At 38.3% G+C, this 20,518-nt stretch overlaps 1 protein-coding gene across 4 annotated transcripts in view; it reads right to left on the bottom strand.

Annotated features, from left to right (window-relative positions):
* Nucleotides 1–20,518, bottom strand: part of LOC115514483 (utrophin) — a 352,812-nt gene that overhangs the window by 244,201 nt on the left and 88,093 nt on the right. For all 4 annotated transcript variants that reach the window (XM_030316511.1, XM_030316514.1, XM_030316513.1 and 1 more), the window contains exons 25-28: nucleotides 16,465–16,679; nucleotides 13,971–14,088; nucleotides 9,730–9,935; nucleotides 7,540–7,694 (exon numbers count right to left, since the gene is read on the bottom strand). In XM_030316511.1, the coding sequence (XP_030172371.1) occupies nucleotides 7,540–7,694; nucleotides 9,730–9,935; nucleotides 13,971–14,088; nucleotides 16,465–16,679 (694 nt within the window). The remainder of the gene's footprint in view (nucleotides 1–7,539; nucleotides 7,695–9,729; nucleotides 9,936–13,970; nucleotides 14,089–16,464; nucleotides 16,680–20,518) is intronic.

Raw genomic sequence — 20,518 nt, 5'->3', positions numbered from 1 at the left:
TACCACCTCTGACATTCACTAACTATATGGCTTCGGATAAATCACTTCATATCTCCAATTTTTTTTCTATCCTTTAAAGTAATTTGCCTCAACTAGATGAGGAAAGGACCCATTTCAGAGTCTCCAGAGGTCCTTTTATTTTAATTTGTATTTATTTTGAGAGAGAGGGAGAGAGAGTGCACATGTGCACATGCATGGGGGAGGAACAGAGAGAGGGAGAGAAAGAATCCCAAGCAGGCTATATGCTCAGCACAAAGCCCAATGCAGGGCTCCTTCCTATGACCCTGAGATTGTGACCTGAACTGAAATCAAGAGTTAGACATTTGGGGCACCTGGGTGGCTCAGTCGGTTAAGTGGCCGACTTGGGCTCAGGTCATGATCTCGCGGTCCGTGAGTTTGAGCCCCGCATCGGGCTCTGTGCTGACAGCTCAGAGCCTGGAGCCTGTTTCAGATTCTGTGTCTCCCTCTCTCTGACCCTCCCCTGTTCATGCTCTGTCTCTCTCTGTCTCAAAAATAAATAAAACGTTAAAAAAAAAAAAAGAGTTAGACATTTAACTGACTGAGTCACCCAGGTGCCCGACCAGGGGTCCTTTTAAAACTACATAATCCATCACAGAGATTATAGAAGAGACTCTCCATTCTCGCCCCCATCCCTAGCTTCAAGTCCAGCATCATCAAGAATCACTGCATGTAAATGAAATGTAACTGACGAGGATACATGAGTGTTGTGCAGGCAGCAAAAAGGTTGGAAAGAACTCATGTGCAAGTTCTTAAGAGCACATCGGCACTGAACTGGCATTGGTCTACAATTCTCAGTGAAGAGTGTATATCTGGCAGTTCAGGTTTGCTACATCTTAAGAAAAGATCAGAAGAGCCAGAAGAGGTTCTGAGAAGTGTAATGAGAGAATATAGGGGCAGGAGCACTATTATAGGAGAAAAAAAAAAAAAAAAGGCAGGGGGGATTTCAAGTTTAAGACACTGTGGCTACTAGACAAAGGTAGAGAAAATTTTTTAAAATCTTTATATTTTTTTAAAATAGTTTTTAGCCTATAAAGAATAAAGGATAGCCTGAAAGCCTAAAAGATAACAATATTTGAAGTTTAGAAGGGTAACTTTAGCAGAAACAAGAATTTTAACTTCAAACAGAAGTAGCAGACTATAGAATTTATATAGTTCAGGTTTGCTACATCTTAAGATCAGAAGAGTCAGAAGAGGTTCTGGGAAGTGTAATTAGAGAATATAGGGGCAGGAGCACTATTATAGGAGGAAAAAAAAAGGCAGGGGGATTTCAAGTTTAGGACACTGTGGCTACTAGACAAAGGTAGAGAAGATTTTTTTTAAATCTTAAATTTTTTAAAAATATTTTTTAGCCTATAAAGAATAAAGGATAGGCTGAAAGCCTAAAAGATAACAATATTTGAAGTTTAGAAGGGTAACTTTAGCAGAAACAAGAATTTTTACTTCAAACAGAAGTAACAGACTATAGAATTCTTTGGGACAAGTAATGGTGCAGACTGAACATATAAATAGCTTCTCATAAAAGATTTGAGGAATCCATGGGTAACAGATTTATAATAGTTTATATTTAAGGGAACTGGGATTTTTAAAAGGTAAACTCAGCTTTTGGAAGAGATTTCTGCTATAAAAGCAGCTATATTCTACAAAATAGCTTATGGTTATTTTGCAGCCTAACAAAACATGGCCACCCATATAACTGACTTTTCAAATGTTACTTTAAAGACGTTAAACAATACTTTGATAAGTTAAGCTACAAGACATATTATTTAATCAAGTGAGCATGTGGTTATAATTGGGTCAAAAGAGTGAATACAACTAAACATGTCTCTTTTTTTTTTTTTTACTTTAATGGAAAAGAATACCTTAAGAAACCCACAGATATGTGTTGCTAAGTTTTGCTATACTTAAAAAGTGACCTTTACAGTTACATGAGATTTAAATATATTTATCTCCTTTGAGAGGAAAATAGTGGCATCAGTAGTTTGAGTGGCATGTAGACAACTTACAATGAAACAATTCTTTAAGCTTTTCAATGGATACTTTCATAAGGTAATTTTGTTCTTTGGTAAATAAAATAACATTTCGCTAAAAAATGTATTAAAGCACACTTTGGGGAAATGCAGTTGATTTAATGAAGAATTAGTCTCTACAGACATACCCCACAATCTATTGTCTTTTGGTGACCAGTCTTTGTTACACAGAGATTGGGTCATCATCAAGCATTGAAATATTCACTCCATGGGATTTAAGGAGACTATTCTAAGCTGCTAATGCCACACCAATTGGGAAGCTCAAGAAAGGAGCCCCCACTGGCCCCACCCCCACTCGATGATGCCTGCCATTGACCTTGTACAACCCAAAGGAGTTGCTCTCCCTAGGGCTGCTGCAGCCAGCAAGTAAATAGCTAAGACCACAGAACTATTTCTGTGACAGAATTTATATCACCACATCCTGTTTCCCTTTTAGCTAAATCACTACCAAATATCCAGTCTTCATTACCCAGCCAATATAGGACTTAACTCCAATACTACTCTGCACCTTCCCCAGTCAACCCCAACTCACCCCCAAAACCCTTCTTCTATTATGTCCAGAAATCTCTTCCATGATCAGCAGACCACAGATCAACCCCTTCATCTTAAGGGAAATTGGCTTCCTTAGGAACATCAGTTCCTCTGGAAAATTTTAATGGCATTTTTTTCTTTCTCCTCACAGATCCTATATGCCTCAGGGTGAGTAATTGGAATAAGGGTCCTCTTCCTTGCTTTCCATTGCCACTTCCAGGAAAATACTGTTTCTCTCATCTTCCAGGCAAAACCTTACTCTTTCAAAGCACAAGGCATTTACCCATTATGTTCATATAATGACCTCCAGACCCATGGTCACTGCATACTGGTTAAAAGGGTTGCTCCCTACCTCAACAGGTAAGTAGTGTCTGAAATTCAATTTAAGATCTGCCTGCCGAGCCACAGGCTCTAGTGGGGGCTGTACCACCCAGCAAAAGAGACATCTTACCCGTGATTACGGACTGAGAGCAATCTCCATCTCACTACTTTACAAACCCCACCCTCTCCCCTGCAACCTATGTACCATCTGCATTCCTTCTACTTGCCTCTGAGTACATGAGCAGTGCTAAAGAACACGATAACAGGGCTATCTTCCCTTTACGTTTATTACGACCAACCACAAAGAGGCAGTCATCTCTGCCCAGCAATACTAAAGTTCCCACAGGAAGCTCTCTGCCCCACCCAACCCAGATGCTGACATTACCTGTGGTCCTCTCCAAATCTCTCAGTCCCACCTCCAACCTCACTGATGGCATATTCATGGATCACAAAGAGAGTAGGCTCATTGCACAGAATCTTCCATCTTCCCAGCACATCGTGATTAATGATGTATAAGATGGTCCTTATAGCACAAAAGGATATTGTCTCATTTCCTTTACAATATTTCAACGTAGATCACTAGGTGTGTGTATGGGTATGCATGTAGGCAAGTATATGTGTACATATACATACACATATACATACATATATATATACACATATACATATACATAGGCACTCTAGGGCTAAACACCATTTCAGACCCAAATCAGACATCCACAGTTCAAAAGTTACTATGAGCACATTTCAACTCACACTATAATCTCAACTTACACTAAAAAAAAAAATTTGTTAATTGCCATTAAGAGATATAAGAGGAAAACAATTTCACAGATGAAAAGAGCAGTGATCAATCCATGTCCATTAGTTAAAGACATTAGAAACAGGCCTGTTGTTTGCAGAATCCAACATAGTGGGAGCTAGCTGTGTTTCAGAATTAAGAATTTTCTGTACAATAAAAAATTATTATTATGAATGTATCTGTATGACATATTACCCCCAAGTAGGGTCTGAGGCAGCAAACACATTAATATTTCTGCAGCTAGGAACAAGGCTATTTATACTAAGCAGGACAAATAAAGGCTATAATAAACAGCCTCATGTCAATTCAAAGCTTTCTGTTATCAGAGCATATTGCATTTTGGCATCGTAGATAAGGGACTGAGGCCCTATAACTGTGAATGGCCAAATTACTTAGGCCAATTGCAATTCATACAAAACATTTCCTTTGAAAGCTGATATTAAACCTCACACATTATGCCACAATGACAGTATTCCATGAGCAAGTATAATAACCCCTCACCTCCCTCCCCGAATTTGGCTGACAATGACGCATATACAGAGTATGGCTTCGAGATAAGAGGAGAGCCCTTGTATAAACCCTCTCAGCGACCACTGCAGAGGGCACAATGGCCACATACTGGAGAGTGTTATATTATTCATCAGCAGAGGCCCCTGTATCGTTAATCAGATCTGGTTTCTAAACTCAACACAGATAAGAAACAGTAAGTGGAATCACAGACAGATCCGAGAGGCCGGTACACAGAGCAGTCACAGCAATAGCTGACATTCCTATAACAAAGAAGAAGAACAAAATTATTCTTAAAGAAGGTAAGACTGACTGCACAGTCAAAAAGGTCTGGATACCAGTCTCAGTTCTGCTTTTAAGAGCTGTGTGATTTCGGGTGTTCCTTAACTTTCCTCTGCTTCAGTCTATTCATCGACATGGCATTGATGAAAACGCAGCCTGTCTCCTGTGGCTTGCAGATTAAATAAAATAATGCATGTGAACAGATTAGCACAGATCCTGACAATGGGAAGACACCCAATAAAATTTATACACTAAAAATAAAGCAGAAGATCTTACAAAGTACAGTAGCCTGAATAAATTTACTACCAACTCTTCAGAACTCAGAGCATGAAGAGCATTATCATACCTTAGTATAGAAAATTATCATCTTGGCTCTGCCATGTGACTTTGAACATGTCATTTAACTTCTCAGAGCCTGAGAGCATTACACTGGACCACACATTCTCAGTGGAGGTGAAAAGTGGTTGTTTGGTGGGGCAGGGGCAGGGAGGGGAGTGGAAAAATGTACCCTTTTTATGTATAAAGCACAACTATAAAGTACAGAAAGAGATATACAGTATACCCATGGTATTAAAATTTCATGGGAGTGGGGATCTCACAAGGCTCTCTGAGAGTTGATAATATAAAAACATCGAGAAACACTGGCTTAAATGAACTGTAAGATTGTATATAGCCCTTAAAGTTCTTTAATTCTACCTATCACAGTAAGAACGCCAAGGATTTTTTTTAAATGTTTGTTGTAAGTTTATATATTTTGTTTAAGGCAAGGAAAGATTTGTATATTCTAGAAAGGTCTCCAATTAAAACAGTTAAAAACTGTAAGTATCACTGTTTAGAAGGGAAAATTCTAGAAATACATAGAAACCCCAGCTGTCACTCAGGAAAGGATCCTGTGAGCTACAGTTTTGTTGTATTTTCCCTGCTTTATAGATAGTAATATACCTAAATCGTGTCTAAATATTAATGTTGATGTATTTCCCTCCAAAATGCAGTAAGAAAATACAATAAGGACAATGACTTGTAACTACCATAAAATTGGAACACTGTGCTTGTCTTAGCTCTGATAAATGAAAGATCACCTTGGAATATAATTCATTTTTAATTGCCTCTTCCATCTAATCTAACTACTGCTGTAGGCTGTCTTAAAATATTTACAAAGTAAAAGCAAAAAAAAAAAAAAAGAATTGGAGGTGCTAAATAAAGCAGGCTTCACATTCCTAAGTGATCAGTGTTTTTGGTATCATTTACAACAAAAACAAAGTCATAATTCTTACATATGGATTTTTGGAGACACACAGATAAAGTATGCTTAAGGACTATCTTAGTGTTAAAGCTGGGTTTTTAAGTTGAGATATAATTGACATATCATATTGCGTTAGTTTTAGGAAAGCGCCCTAAGGTATAAAACAGTAATTTGATGCAAGTATATATTGCAAAATGATTAACACAGTAAATTTAATTAACATCTATCACCACACAGGGTTACACATTTTTTTGTTCTTGTGCTGAGAACTCTTAAAACCTACTTGGTAATATTCGAATATACATAACATTTGAATATACATTCGAATAATATTTGAATATACAATACAGTATGGTTAACTATGGATGCCATGCAGTCCCCAGGACTTATTTATCCTATAGTTGTTTTTAATTCACCCTCTTCCCTGCCCTAGTTTTGGGATCCTTACTACATCCAAGTAACCAATTACAACAAAAAACAACAGATGTACTAAAATACTAGAAAGGGCAGCATTATAGCTATCTTCGGCTTTAACTACTCTGAAGTTTTGTATCTGCTATCTTAGTCTTATTTCCTCCAGAATCCTAGGTATGTGTAGCAACTCACACTCATATACTGCCTTTTAATTCTTTACTTTGAGTTTCCTAAAAATCTACTTTGAAGACTCCAAAAATGACATTGTAAAAATGCATAAAACACCTCCACGTCAAACTGTTATTAAATGCTTGGCCATACTTTATGACCAATAATTTGTATCATAAGGTGTTCTAATATCATCCATTTTACTCACTGCAAAATAAAATGTGTTTTGATACAAATTAGCTTTCAGGCAGTTGGTTGTATTTGAATATATAAAGATGTGTGTGAGAGAATAATTTTATTAGACACAGGCATTCCCAGTACCATGCGGGAAGTAAACGCTTTTTCCTGATGATCAATATAAGTATGCTATCTTTTTTTAAAAAAAATTTTTTTTTAATGTTTATTTATTTGGGGACAGAGAGAGACAGAGCATGAATGGGGGAGGGGCAGAGAGAGAGGGAGACACAGAATCGGAAGCAGGCCCCAGGCTCCGAGCCATCAGCCCAGAGCCTGACGCAGGGCTCGAACTCACGGACCGCGAGATCGTGACCTGAGCTGAAGTCGGACGCTTAACCGACTGAGCCACCCAGGCGCCCCAAGTATGCTATCTTAAAGAGACTCTAACCACTGCTTACAGTTCCTCAGACCCTAGGTGTTCAACTGACAGGAAAATCTCTCTTATAAACACATATGCTATTTTAGATTCTTCCAAATATACTGGCTTGACAGAGTAATGGAATGAAAATAGATTAGCTGAAGCCCTAAATATACATAGCATGTTTCAGAAGCCTGGTGTTGGATCCGTGTGTTCTCAGCCTCAACTGAGGATAACCTGGCCAAAGAGTACACTATTTTAATTACAATTAGGGGTGATATTACCCTAATGCATCTGTAAATACCGAACTGGTCCTTACCACCAGAGTACTACAGGATGTATTCCAGGTAATGCTGGGAGGCCGAGGAAAATCAGAGCACATAAAATGATCTATGGCAAGGTTTAGCCTCACTCAAGGAGAACCCCATTGCAGAAATTCAAGTAGATAATGTATAAATATACCTTCTGTACTAAGTGTGAAAATAGTAACTCGGCACAGTACAAAAATTTTTTAAAAGTAATAAGATATACTTCTAGTAGTCCCATATTTGGCATGTTTCCATGAGAAAGCCAAAGCAACTAAATTCTCACCTCTACATGCATTTACCTGCCAGGCCCTTAGTGTTACCTTTGTTTGAGGTTGATCCATGATGTTTTTAAGTACTCGGTGGTTTCCTTCACATTCCTGGTGTCATCACTACCATATTCCTCCAGCAGCTTCTGCAGGACATTATCGAACGCCATTACAATACCATCGCCAGGATCCAGTTCTTGAAGCAATATCTAAGGTGTAATTGTAGGTGTAATGATTAGCCTTGGTCACTCAGTAACTAGTATTACCTAAACACTCATCCTCCCCGTAGGTTTTGACATGTTTTAGACACAAATATCAAAAGAAAAAAGCAAATTATGAGACAAACTCTTGAACATAAGCTTAATTAAAAGTAATTCTGGGGGCGCCTGGGTGGCTCAGTCAGTTAAGCGTCCGACTTCAGCCCAGGTCACGATCTCGCGGTCCGTGAGTTCGAGCCCCGCGTCGGGCTCTGGGCTGATGGCTCAGAGCCTGGAGCCTGCTTCCGGTTCTGTGTCTCCCTCTCTCTCTGTCCCTCCCCCGTTCATGCTCTGTCTCTCTCTGTCTCAAAAATAAATAAACGTTAAAAAAAATTAAAAAAAAAAAAGTAATTCTGGAAGTGAAAAGGCAAGTGTCTAGGAAATGATCAAGTACATAGCAGATGATATTACAAGACTCTCTGTTTTTCTTCTCTGAGATATTTTACTTCCTCAAACCATTTATCTTTTCCATTTGTTCTGCTATATACCTGATCCTTATAGCAACGTGAATCATACAGGAATAAACTTACTATAGAGTTCTTCTACATACTGGCAGAAATGAAAAGGGCCAACAACATGGAAGTCTTCTGTGCCCCTGGATCACTCTGTGTGTTGACAAAGTTAACTGCTTGGGTGGATCAAGGAGTCAAGCGAGGTTTACTGAGAGTTGCTTAAATAACTACACGGATGCAGAGTGTGTCCACATGCACTGGTTTTCCACCTCTCAGAACCCCTGGACCTAGATACTCCCCATGAAATCCAAATGACAAAGGAATGTTCCTATAATGCTTTTTATAGCAACTGGCAAAAAAAATCACCCTAAAGTTTAAGCAGAAAAGAGCCACACTATTGTTTAGAAAGGAATATTTTTAATATCTGCTGATTAAAGCATTGGTATCACTTTTTATTTTATTTCAGTCAGCTTTGCTATTATACTTGAGTCATTTAATTAAAACAATCTGCAGATATCATAAACATAGAAAATCATCCACAAAATCAGGACACCCGGCCACTTGACTTCTAAATTGTAACTGTGGAAAGTCTACAAGTGTGAAGAATAAATACATGTTCTCAGGATTTATATTTTCTTTCCCACATATTCTTTATTATATCTTTATTACATTCTTCACAAATGTACACTGTCATCTTAAGTTACCCGAAGGGCAAAGAAACGTTATACCAAAATATAACCTAACACCTATAACCCCCAATCCAAGAATATTTTCTTTTTTAAAAATGTTTATTTACTTATTTTTGAGAGAGAGAGGGAGTAGGCGTGAGTGGGGGGAGCGGCAGAGAGAGGGAGAGAGAGAATCCCAAGCAGGTTCCAGGCTATCAGTGCAGAGTCTGATGCAGGGCTTGACCTCACAAACAGTGAAATCACGACCTGAACCAAAACCAAGAGGTGGACACTTAACACACTGAGCTACCCAGGTGCCCCAAATATTTTCTATAATTATAGACAGAATACAAAATAGCACTTTAAAAATACCATTAATGTTCGATGTTGTCAACTTTATATTCAAACCAATCACAAAAAGTCACCTATTCTTATGATATAGATGAAACAGTTGGTTATAAAGGTACTAAAAGAAACTACACTTGTTACCTGATTTGGTCACTATGGTAGCCTCAAATGAAGATCTCAGAGAATTTCATAAATAAAAATAACCTTCAGGTAGACATGGAAGGGAGTAAAAGGAGGAGGGCTCCTATCTTTCTAGATGCTGGTTCATGGTTGTGTTCCATTTGCAAAGAATCAGTGAGGGATAAATCTGGCATACAGGTACATTTCTATCTGTTATGCCTTCCAATTTTTTTCAAAAACCTTCCTGGTCAAATTTTTTAATATAAATTTAGATGTATATTCTAAGCACTTGTGAAAACATCATGACAAGGGTCCCCAAAATTACAGTTCATGATGGAACAAAAAAGTACATCCAACAAACTGATAATGCAAAAAAAAAAAAAAATCTATGAGTCTTACTTGATTATCAGAAATTTGCTTGATGAGTGGATCCCTTCGAGCTTGTTGGAGAATGTAGAGTCGAGCCTCATATTTTCTCATGAGCTCCTCGGTTTCTTCTCTGTGATCATCCCACTGAAGACTGTCGATAATCATGTCCTCCAGCTGCTGCTGTCTTAACTCGACACCATGCTGAGTGCTATCCCACTGGTTCTTGACCTTTTCCACTGGAGGAGACATTATAAAAATAACCCCAGAAAGTAACTGTCAGTAAAGGGGAAAAATACCTGATACCAAGTCTATCATAAGTAAGGTTATAAATAGAAAAGAAAAAGAAGGCAAATTGGTACATACATCTTAGGGGAATTTTTTTAAGTTTATTTATTTATTTTTGAGAGAGAGAGAGAGAGAGAGAGTGAGGGAGGGGCAGAGGGGGGGAGAGAGAGAGTGAGAGAGAGAGAGAGAGAGAGAGAGAGAGAGAGAATCCTAAGCAGGATCCACACTGTCAGCACAGAGCCCAATGTAGGGCTCAATCCCATGAACCATGAGATCATGACCTGAACCAATATCAAGAGTCAGACACTTAACCAACTGAGGCACCCAGGTGCCCCTAAATTCTATTTTATTTATTTACTTACTTATTTATTTTTAAATCTTTTTCTAAATTTATTTTGAGAGAGAGAGAGAGAGAAAGACAGCTGGGGAGGGGCAGACAGAGGGAATCCCAAGCAGGCTCCACTCTGTCAGCTCAGAGCCCGATGAAGGGCTCAAACTCACAAACTGTGAGATCATGACCTGAGCCAAAATCAAGAGTTGGACACTTAACCGACTGAGACACCCAGGTGCCCCTCTAAATTCTATTTTAAATGGGGTGCCCGGGTGGCTCAGTTGGTTGAACGTCCAACTTCAGCTCAAGTCATGATCTCATGGCTTGTGAGTTCGAGCCCCACATTGGTCTCTGAGCTGACAGCTCAGAGCCTGGAGCCTGCTTTGGATTCTGCATCTACCTCTCTGCCCCTTCCTTGCTCACGCTCTGTCTCTCTCTCTCTCTCTCTCTCAAGAATAAATAAAAACAGGGGCGTCTGGGTAGCTCAGTCGGTTAAGCGTCCAACTTTGGCTCAGGTCGTGATCTTGTGGTCCATGAGTTCAAGCCCCGCATTGGGGTCTGTGCTGACAGCTCAGAACCTGGAGCCTGCTTCTGATTCTGTGTCTCCCTCTCTCTCTGGCCCTCCCCCCATTCATTCTCTGTTTCTGTCTCAAAAATAAATAAACATTAAAAAATTTTTTTTTAAATAAAAACATTAAAAAAATTTTGTTTAAAAATAAATAAAATAAATAAATTCTATTTTTAATGCACTGAAATAGCTCACAATAAAAATAACAACTATTTTAAATGGATAAACCAAAAATTATAAAGAAAGTAAATTCCTATCTAATTTATATTCACAGAATCTGGTTTAATAAAGGTAGAGTTTAACAATACCCTATGACAGAACTGTAAGACACAGATGTAGTCACTTGTCATCTTCAAAGGAGATGCTCTAAGGCTGTCAGGATTTTGAAAGGAAATAATCTATTTAAGAATACTTTTCATATTTGTTTTACTGTAGCATGAAAGAAAGTATTTTTATATGTTCAAGAAAAACACCAAGAGCAAATTAGATTCAAGTTCTATGTCCCCAGTAGCTCTTTACCATAAAAAAATTGACACTAGATCTTGTCCTCTTTCTTTTTTAATATCTCTTTCTATTTCTTTTTCTCCTCTGTCTGTTCTCCACCCTTTTTCTCCCCTACCCTCTCTCCTCTTCTCATTTTTAACAAGGGACTAAGGAAAGAGAGATCTAATGAAACAAACTTTTGATGAATTACTTTATGGGTAGTTCATGACCTTGAACTGAGGCACTAGTAAACAGTAGCTTCGAATAACTTCAACAACCCATTGATCGTAAGTAGGTAGGACATCAAAAATGTCTAGAAGATGCTTTGGATGTCACACAGAGTGCAGAGCACTCTGGTTAAATACCAGGCCTACAAGAGCTTAACCACAAAATAATATTGCAGTTAAGGCATAATGGGACCTTCTGGTAAAATTTCTTGGGATAACAGGGTTACAGCAAGCCATAAGAGCTATCATTTTTAATAGTGTTCCGAAAACTGGAAATTATACTTACGTTTAATAATTTCTAAAAATTGTTCAATGAAATTATCTGTTTTAAGCTGTCTTCTTTAACAGTTTAAATAAATTGCCTAAGTTTTTTACTTCAAGAGAGAACAAATTCATCATAATGTTCTACTTGTCAGTTAAAAAGTTACATAAAGTACTTATGATCAACTCTATTACTAATAGAATCCTTTAATAGTGAACAAATAACATGAAAGACATCAAGTGACAGCAAATATCACAGGTTTATCATTAAGCAAATTGTTCTATTCTTTGTGAATAAGTGTTAAAAGCAGGTTATTATAGGCAGTACACTCCTACTGAGCTTTTTTTTTTCCATAGAATGAATAATGACAAAGATCATGTAGGCTCTATGCAAATAAAAAAAAGGAGAAAAAAACAAAGAGAGGGAGTTAAATTACAAAGGGAAGCTACTCAGAAAGAGAAAAGTCTTGTCAAACAACCTTAAAAGAAACAGTGGACAAATAGGAGGGGGTGGGGGAAACATAAGATGTGGATAAAGCAAAATGGAGAAGACTTTGTAAATAGTTTGGGGTCACTGAGGCAGAGAAGCTCTCCTGCCACGTGATAGGAAACGAGATCACTCCAGAGTTTCAACAGAGACCCAAGCAATCCATCAATTGGAAAAAAAAAAATGGAGAAAGAAAATGGCTTATGCAGTAAAAATAAACCAACACTGTGACAAAGTTCTCTGCTAACTCCTCTGTTCCAATAATGTTGCTGCAGCCACGTTTATTTTGAAATCAAAACACACTTTTCATGGGAGGAAGCGTTGACTTGCTTTGCCTCAGAAAATATTAGACAAGGTAATAAAGTAACTTTCAGTTTATGTTCTGCCCCAAATATTTATGAAGTCCTTACTTTGTATTGAACACTGTAGGAGGCCCAGGGCCAGAAAGATGAATATTTACTGTCTATGGAAAGGAGAGAGAATTAAAATAATTGTGAGATCTACAAGGACATTATCAGGCAAAAGGCCACAGCAGAAACTAAAGATAGAAAATACAGTTCTCCAGGGACTACTAGAGGGTAGGGAAGACATCACATAGGGGGTGACATTTTAGCTGCTGCACAGAATTTCACTGGGGAAGAAAAGGCCGAGAGGAAAAAAAAAATAATAATAATGTGAATAAAGGCAAGGAGACGAGGAACTTCCAGGATGTTTTAAAGAATATCTACAATATGGAATAGTTACAGTGGGTGGAAGGCGGTATGGGAGAGGGGATGATGAAAGCAGACAGTGACTATCCCTACATGACATTCTTGAGAATTTAGACTGTTTTATATGCTCTACAGATTTCACAGATGCTTATTTTAAGCCAGAAAGCAAATGAAACAGGGATCTTTGCTGTGGTGTTTGTATGTTTATTTTTTGTTTTGTTTTATTTTGCTTTTAACTAAATTATTCCCAAATTAGTATCCGGCCCACAGGTACATGGTAGTTGCTCAATAAATTCTTTTTGGAATGAATTTGAAGAAGAGGAGTTAAAGAGACAAAGCGAGATCTGGTTTTACTAAATAAATTATAATGAAAGCATGGTTTTGCATTCTGATGGTTTTCTCTAACTTTTCTTTTTTGATTCCTTTAAAAGAAATCCTAACTTAAAAGGAACAAAATCCAATGTGCCAGTAATTAAAAGTAATAAGGTTAGGGGTGCCTGGGCAGCTCAGTCGGTTAAGTGTCTGACTCTTGATTTCGGCTCAGGTCATGATCTCACGCTTCATGAGTTCGAGCCCCATGTGGGCTCTGCACTGACAGCACAAAGCCCGCTTGCGATCCTCTCTCTCCCTCTCTCTCTGCCCCTCCCCTGCTCTCTCTCTCTCTCTCTCTCTCAAAATAAATAAACATTAAGAAATAAATTTTTAGAACATTAATAAGGTTAACGCTTTAAGGAATTCATGAGGGAATCATAATAATGTTCACAAAAAATAAAAATGGAAGCAAAACTATAATTATTAATAGATACTATCAAATATCAAATAATATTAATTTCTGGGTAAATAATCTATGAAAATGTGTATGTGTGTGTGTTACCATTTTCAGGGAAAGTGGGTAATATAACATTTAAAAAAAACTTACATTTTTCTGTGATTGCTGTTCTCACATCTGAACTAGAAGCTTTATTTTTCAAATTCTGTGCCAATGTAAAAACACAATCAAGCTGAGGATGGCGTTGCTCTAAGTCATCCTTCGTGATCTGTTAAGAACACATGATTATTAAGATAGGTCATAAGCCGTACCATAAGAGTACTACTAACAAAGCAAAACCAGCGTGCTGACATCAGAATTGTCGTTTTCCTCCTACAGAGAGGCATCAGCAGTCTAGCAGAGAAAGAGAGGTTGGAAGGCAAGGGTCCTGGGTTTCAATCTCAACTCTGCCACTTATCATCTAGGTCGCTTGGCAAAGCACTTAACTCTCTGTCTGTGTTGTAGTTTTCACAAAAAGAAATAATAAAAATCGTACAGCTCAGCTATATGAAGTCTGAGCAGATTCAGTGAAGAAAATCCCTATGAAAAAAATATGGTCTGAAAACATTAGCAGGGACTTCTGCTGATGATACCCTGCATATCTGTCCTACATCAGATATGAATATAAACTAATGTCACCTGCAGGGCTGGGGTGAGACAGTAAAAAAAGGCTATTGGGATAACTGCGAATTAAATGCATGCAGACGTGAAAAATGCTGCTGCAGGGGATTTATCTCAGTACTGATAAATAGGGGCAAAAGGTTTAAAATATGAGGAATGTAGTGTTCCCAACATAGAACTAATAAAAAGCCATAAAGATTAGAAAACACAATTTCCAGTAAGTACAAATAGTGTGGCAAAGATTCTCTCCCAGCTCTTCCTCTTTATAAATTCACTAATTTTTCAGATTTCAATTAGCCTGATAGTGTCAAATATTATCTTGAAATGGATTATGCACAACTTCTAATCCTGAATCCCAGAGAAACATTTCAATGAATGCTGATTATTTCCTTCTAATTGGCCTAAGAACCTCTCAACACAACATATCTGAAACTAAATCAATCAAACCCTCATCCACGTTCCATTTCTTCTTTCCTTATTTCCGTTAATTGCAATAGCATCATCTTAGCCACTCGGAAAGGGCTCTTGTGCTTGCTTTAAGTATCTCTTGCCTCCAATTTATCCTAAGCACTAAGAAGCATCCCAGTCTTCTTACCAAAGCAGCACTCTATTATCATCAGTCCTCAGCCACAATTAAAAAAGAAAAAGAAAAGGGGTAAAAAGAACTGCTCACAGACCAAAAACCCAACGGGCTTTGCACGGTCTGGGAGTTCGCTCCCAAAGTGAACTTGAACCTGCCTTTGCTATCTGACCGCCCACTACACTTCTTTCCTGCACCAATGTTGACCCAATGTCCCTCATGCTCCCCTACCTCATGTCCTTATTCACTCTGTTCCCTGTATCAGGAATGCCATTTACTTTATCTCCAGATGTCAAAATCCCACACAGTACGCTTTCCACCACTGTGAAGTAATCTCCTTCCTCATCCTGGCTCCCCTAACAGGCGGCTTATAGCTATGCTATGGCTTCTATCAGATTCTGCCTTGCTGGAGCAACGTCTCTACTTACGTGTACCCAGTGCCTCCGCCTCACTTTGGACATATTTGTAGTCTGGGGATAAAATCAATACCCACCTCAAAAGACTGTTAAAAAAGTGAAGGAGATGATACATGTGAAATACTTCCTAAACTGCCCAGCACATTTTAAGCACCTAATAAAAGTTAGCAATAGCTATTGTTATTATTTTATGGTACATTGCCAATTTCTACCTGGTATGTCCTTTTCAGTATCCCTATATAACACACAGCCCAGAAGCTAGCACACTATGAATACTGAAAATTTATGTTAGATGGTGCATGCATGGTAACAAATTTCTAGGCATGAGATTCTCACTTCTGAAGTCAGCAATTAAACACAGAAGCTCATTACAAAATATAAAGTAAAAAGGGGCTTTAGGAAAATATCCTACATCACAGTAGGCATTAAATCTAACGCTAGTTTACATTTGTATTGATGTGTCTCCCTTTAAGGTATCAGTTTTAGATTTTAAAATACACTGAGTCTAGGCGTGGCTGGGTGGCTCAGTCAGTTAAGCGTCCAACTCTTGATTTTGGCTCAGATTATGATCTCACAGTTTGTGAGATTGAGCCCCACATGGGGCTCTGGACTGACAGTGCAGAACCTGCTTGGAATTCTCTCTCTTCCTCTCTCTCTCTCTCTGCCCTTTCCCCACATGCTTCCATGAGTACATGTGCACTCTCTCTGTCTCTCCCTTTCAAAATAAATATTAAAAAAAAACTTTAAATACAAATAAAATACACTGAGTCTACACTTCAAGTTGGTAAACCTCATCTTACAAAAACACTAAAAATGCAAGAAACAATTTTCTCTTTGGAGCTAGCCAAACAGCATGGCTCTTCGACAGATAGAGAGTTTTTTAAAGCTCATTCTCCCAGGGTTTAGGACAAACAAAGGAGCTCCAAACAGATCTTGTCTGCTTCTGTGTGTGGTATTTCCATGACAAGCCTTTACATTATGTACTTACTTTCATTCGGGAAACTGTCTTATTGATCTCTTCTACATCCCCGACAGTGACAATGTTGGATTTCAACATCTGGTCGATCAGGACCAGCCAGTCAGCTAGTTCTGTTATGGTTTTATCCAGATCAGCAGGAATTGAAATTTCCGAAGTACGAGGAGACAGAACAGGAATATCGGACGCAGATGATTCTAGCACCACCTTTTGGACATTAGGATGAGCTGAAATTTAAAAATGTGGCAAAGTATTAATACATCAACAGGAGATTCTGACTGTGGTGGCCTAGTGGTGATTTGTGTGTGTGTTTACATAAAATTTAGTTTAAGTAAAAAAAAATTGTAAGATGTTTTTATTTTTTCATCCTAAAAATGACAGTGGTATTTCCTGTCGAATCCATATGTCCGTGGTAGCCATAAAGCCAATTAAACTGTCCCACAATAGTCTAGAGCAGCAGTAAGTTAGAAGGAACTCACACTGACACCAAGAGAAAATAAAATAAAAAGTAAATCGACTATAGGAAAATTAGGACTGCTACTTTATTTTGTCAAGATGTTTGCCTTAATTTGTAAAGTCAATTTATTCTAATTTTCTATTCTTTTCCAATTAACTTTATGAGTATTAGTCATTCTTAATAAAATTGAAAGAAGTCTTTGAGTACTTCCCTTTTTACTTCAAACTTTCTAATTGACTAAGTTCTTCTTTCCAGCTTATCTCTGAACTCAGGCAAAAGACCCTGCAGGCAAAGCATCCCAAGATGGGAACCGAAAGTACCCCTCAAGCAACAAGGAATGCCCTGAGCCAGCAAGACCCCATGTGATGGACTCCAGGACAATGATGGACCTGACCTTCACCGCCCACCTGCACATAATCACTGACCCTTGTCCCACCTTTTCCTTACATAAACCTAGACGTATTTTCAGCACTTTGGAAACTCTTCGAGATACTAGTCCGCTGTCTTCCCAGTATTGGCCTTACTGAAAGAAATTCCTTTCTTTTTTCTCCACCAGTCCTCGCTCTGCCTTTGGATTCTGTCAGTCGCAAGTGGCCAAACCTGGTCTGTCTGGGACCACCAGAACCAGGTGCAAGCACCTCTGGGCCCCAGCTACAAACTCATCATGAATACTTACTCATGTACTGATCTATATAAGTATATATTCTTATGTATGTATATATGTATATAAGAGAAAATATATATACTAAGTACAACACTATGTACTTAGTATATATATTCACTATCTACACAGAATATATTCACTAACTTTTAGTTAACCCTTCTGCAGCTGGATACTTAAATTGCTCCTGAAATTTTACTTTAAAAAAGAACTTGCAAGGGTTATCTTTTTATGTATTTTTGCACATTTTTGATTACCACCTTAGTATAAATTTACCAAAGTAGAATTACGGGATCAGAAAATATGAAAAGAGTTTATGTATCTAAGACTTATTGCCAAATTGTTTTGCTTAAAAGTTAGAAATTTAGGGGCACCTGGGTGGCTCAGTTGGTTAAGTGTCCGAGTTCAGCTCAAGTCATGATCTCACAATTCGTGAGTACAAGTACTACATCATATTCTGTGCTGACAGATCAGAGCCTGGAACCTGCTTTGGATTCTGTGTCTCCCTCTCTCTCTGTCCCTCCCCGGCTCGCACTCTGTCTGTCTCTCTCAAAAATGAATAAACATTAAAAAAAATGGTTAGAAGTTTAGACTTCTAGCAGCAGTGTATGGAACTGACAAAAATCCTACGTCCACACCAACAATATCCTATTTCAATGGATAAATACATCTTTCACCATTGTCTTCATTTAATGCTTCTTTGACTGTCAATGGATGCAAACATTTTTTTATGTTTACTAAAATATGGGATAATTTATAACTGTGTTCTTTATCTGCTTCCTTATCAGTTTAGATGAATTCTTTTTATAGGAAAGATGAACATTTGCCATGTCGCTGAAAGCAATGTTTCTACTTCAGGATTCAATTTTTTTTTATCAAATCCATAAATTTGTCTTGGGGGATTGTTTTCCCAGAACGTTTACAGTTACACTCTTGTCTTTTCCAAAGATTTGATAAATATTTTCTCTATTTTTTGTTTGCTTTTCTGTTTTTGTCTTGCTTTGTTTTTAATTTTTTTTTTTAATGTTTATTCATTTTTGAGAGACAGAGACAGTCAGACCATGAGCGCGGAAGGGGCAGACAGAGGGAGACACAGAATCCAAAGCAGGCTCCAGGCTCTGAGCTGTCAGCACAGAGCCCGATGAGGGGTTCAAACTCACAAACTGCGAGATCATGACCTGAGCCGAAGTCGGACGCTCAACCGACTGAGCCACCCAGGCGTCTCGTCTTGCTTTGTTTTTAATAATGAGAGGTTGGTTATTATTTTTCTTTAGTGTTGATAAAAGAATTAACTATTAGCTCCATCTGAAATCCACTTTAGTATACGGTATATTAGATGAGCTTAAATTTTTTTCTAAAAAAAACATAGTCAATCTATACATTAAGCACAATTCTAATAAAAATCCCAACAAGTCTACATGTAACTTGGCAAAATCATATATTCACAATCAGATTTTCAAATCAATATAGAAAAGGACCACAGTTGGGGTGCCTGGGTGGCTCAGCCAGTTGGGCGGACCAACTTCAGCTCAGGTCATGATCTCGCACTTTGTGGGTTCGAGCCTCCTGTCAGGCTCTGTGTTGACAGCTCAGAGCCTGGAGTCTGTTTCAGATTCTGTGTCTCCCTCTCTCTCTGCCCCTCCCCCACTCATGCTATGTCTCTCTTTTCTTCAAAGATAAACATTAAAAAAATTTTTAATAAAAAAAAGAAAAGAAATAAAAAAAAGAAAAGGACCACAGTCAAAACAGGTGGGGGGTTATGCCCTACCAGATATTTAGTTGTATCACTTAGCTAATAATTAATGAATAACTCAGTATTTTATGGGCCCAGACATCCAAAGAGACCACTGGAAGAGACGAGCCACAGTGCATAGGTGGCAGAGAAACCTGACCTTGGCAGAGACTGCATTAAAGATCAATGAGGAGGAATTTACTGGCCAATAAATGATGCTATGCTGGCAAGAGTGGACACCCATGGCTGGAGCGAAGAGATGATGGGACAGAATTTGACCTCACATGCACCTTGGGGAAATTAGTTCTTGGTGGATTAAGAACCTGAATATGAAAATCAAAACTGTACAACCGTCAGTTGAAAATATAAAAAAAAGAAGCTTTCCGATTTTAGAGTACTAAAAATGCTCTAAAAACACACAAAAAGGGGAAGCTATTGACAGACCATTAATGTTTAAGAATTCTGAAAATAGCACCACTAATAAAAATATTAGAAGCCATAGGGGCACATGGGTGGCTCAGTCAGTTAAGCATCCGACTTCAGCTCAGGTCATGATCTCACAGTTTGTGGGTTTGAGCCCCACGTTGGGCTCTATGCTTACAGCTCAGAGCATGGAGCCTGCTTCGGATTCTGTGTCTCCCTCTCTCTCTGTCCCTCCTCCACTCATGCTCTGTGTCTCTGTCTCTCTAAAATAAATAAACATTAAAAAAAAGCCACAGACTAAGGGACAGGATATTTGCAATGTACACTCTAAACAAGGAATTCGTAACCAAAATAGTTTATTTTGAGAAAGAGTGCACGCATACGCATGCATGCACCATAGGAGCAAGGGAGAAGCAGAGAGAGGAGAGAGAATCCCAAGCAGTGCAGAGCCCCACACAAGGCTCTATCCCACCAACTGTGAGATCATGACCCGAGCCAAAAATCAAGAGTCGGGACTCTTAACCGACTGAGCCACCCAGGCACTCCCAAAATAATTTTTTAAACTCCAAAAATATCAATCAGACAATCTACAAAAGAGGAAGCAAGAAAGAAAGAAACATGAAAAAGGCTCAATCATACAGGCAACTGAAAAAAATGCAAACTGAAATGAAATGCCCTATCTCTATCCGTCACAGGTTCACAACACAACGTCTGGGGAGCTCTGGGTGCCCAGAAACCCTTCCAAATTAGGATTATCATAAGTGATTTGCCTTTTCACACTCATTCCTTCCTG

Source organism: Lynx canadensis, chromosome B2 (genome assembly GCF_007474595.2).
Source record: "Lynx canadensis isolate LIC74 chromosome B2, mLynCan4.pri.v2, whole genome shotgun sequence".
NCBI lineage: Eukaryota > Metazoa > Chordata > Mammalia > Carnivora > Felidae > Lynx > Lynx canadensis.
The sequence above is the reverse complement of the archived record's forward strand: the minus strand, read 5'-3'. Positions and strand labels throughout refer to the sequence as shown.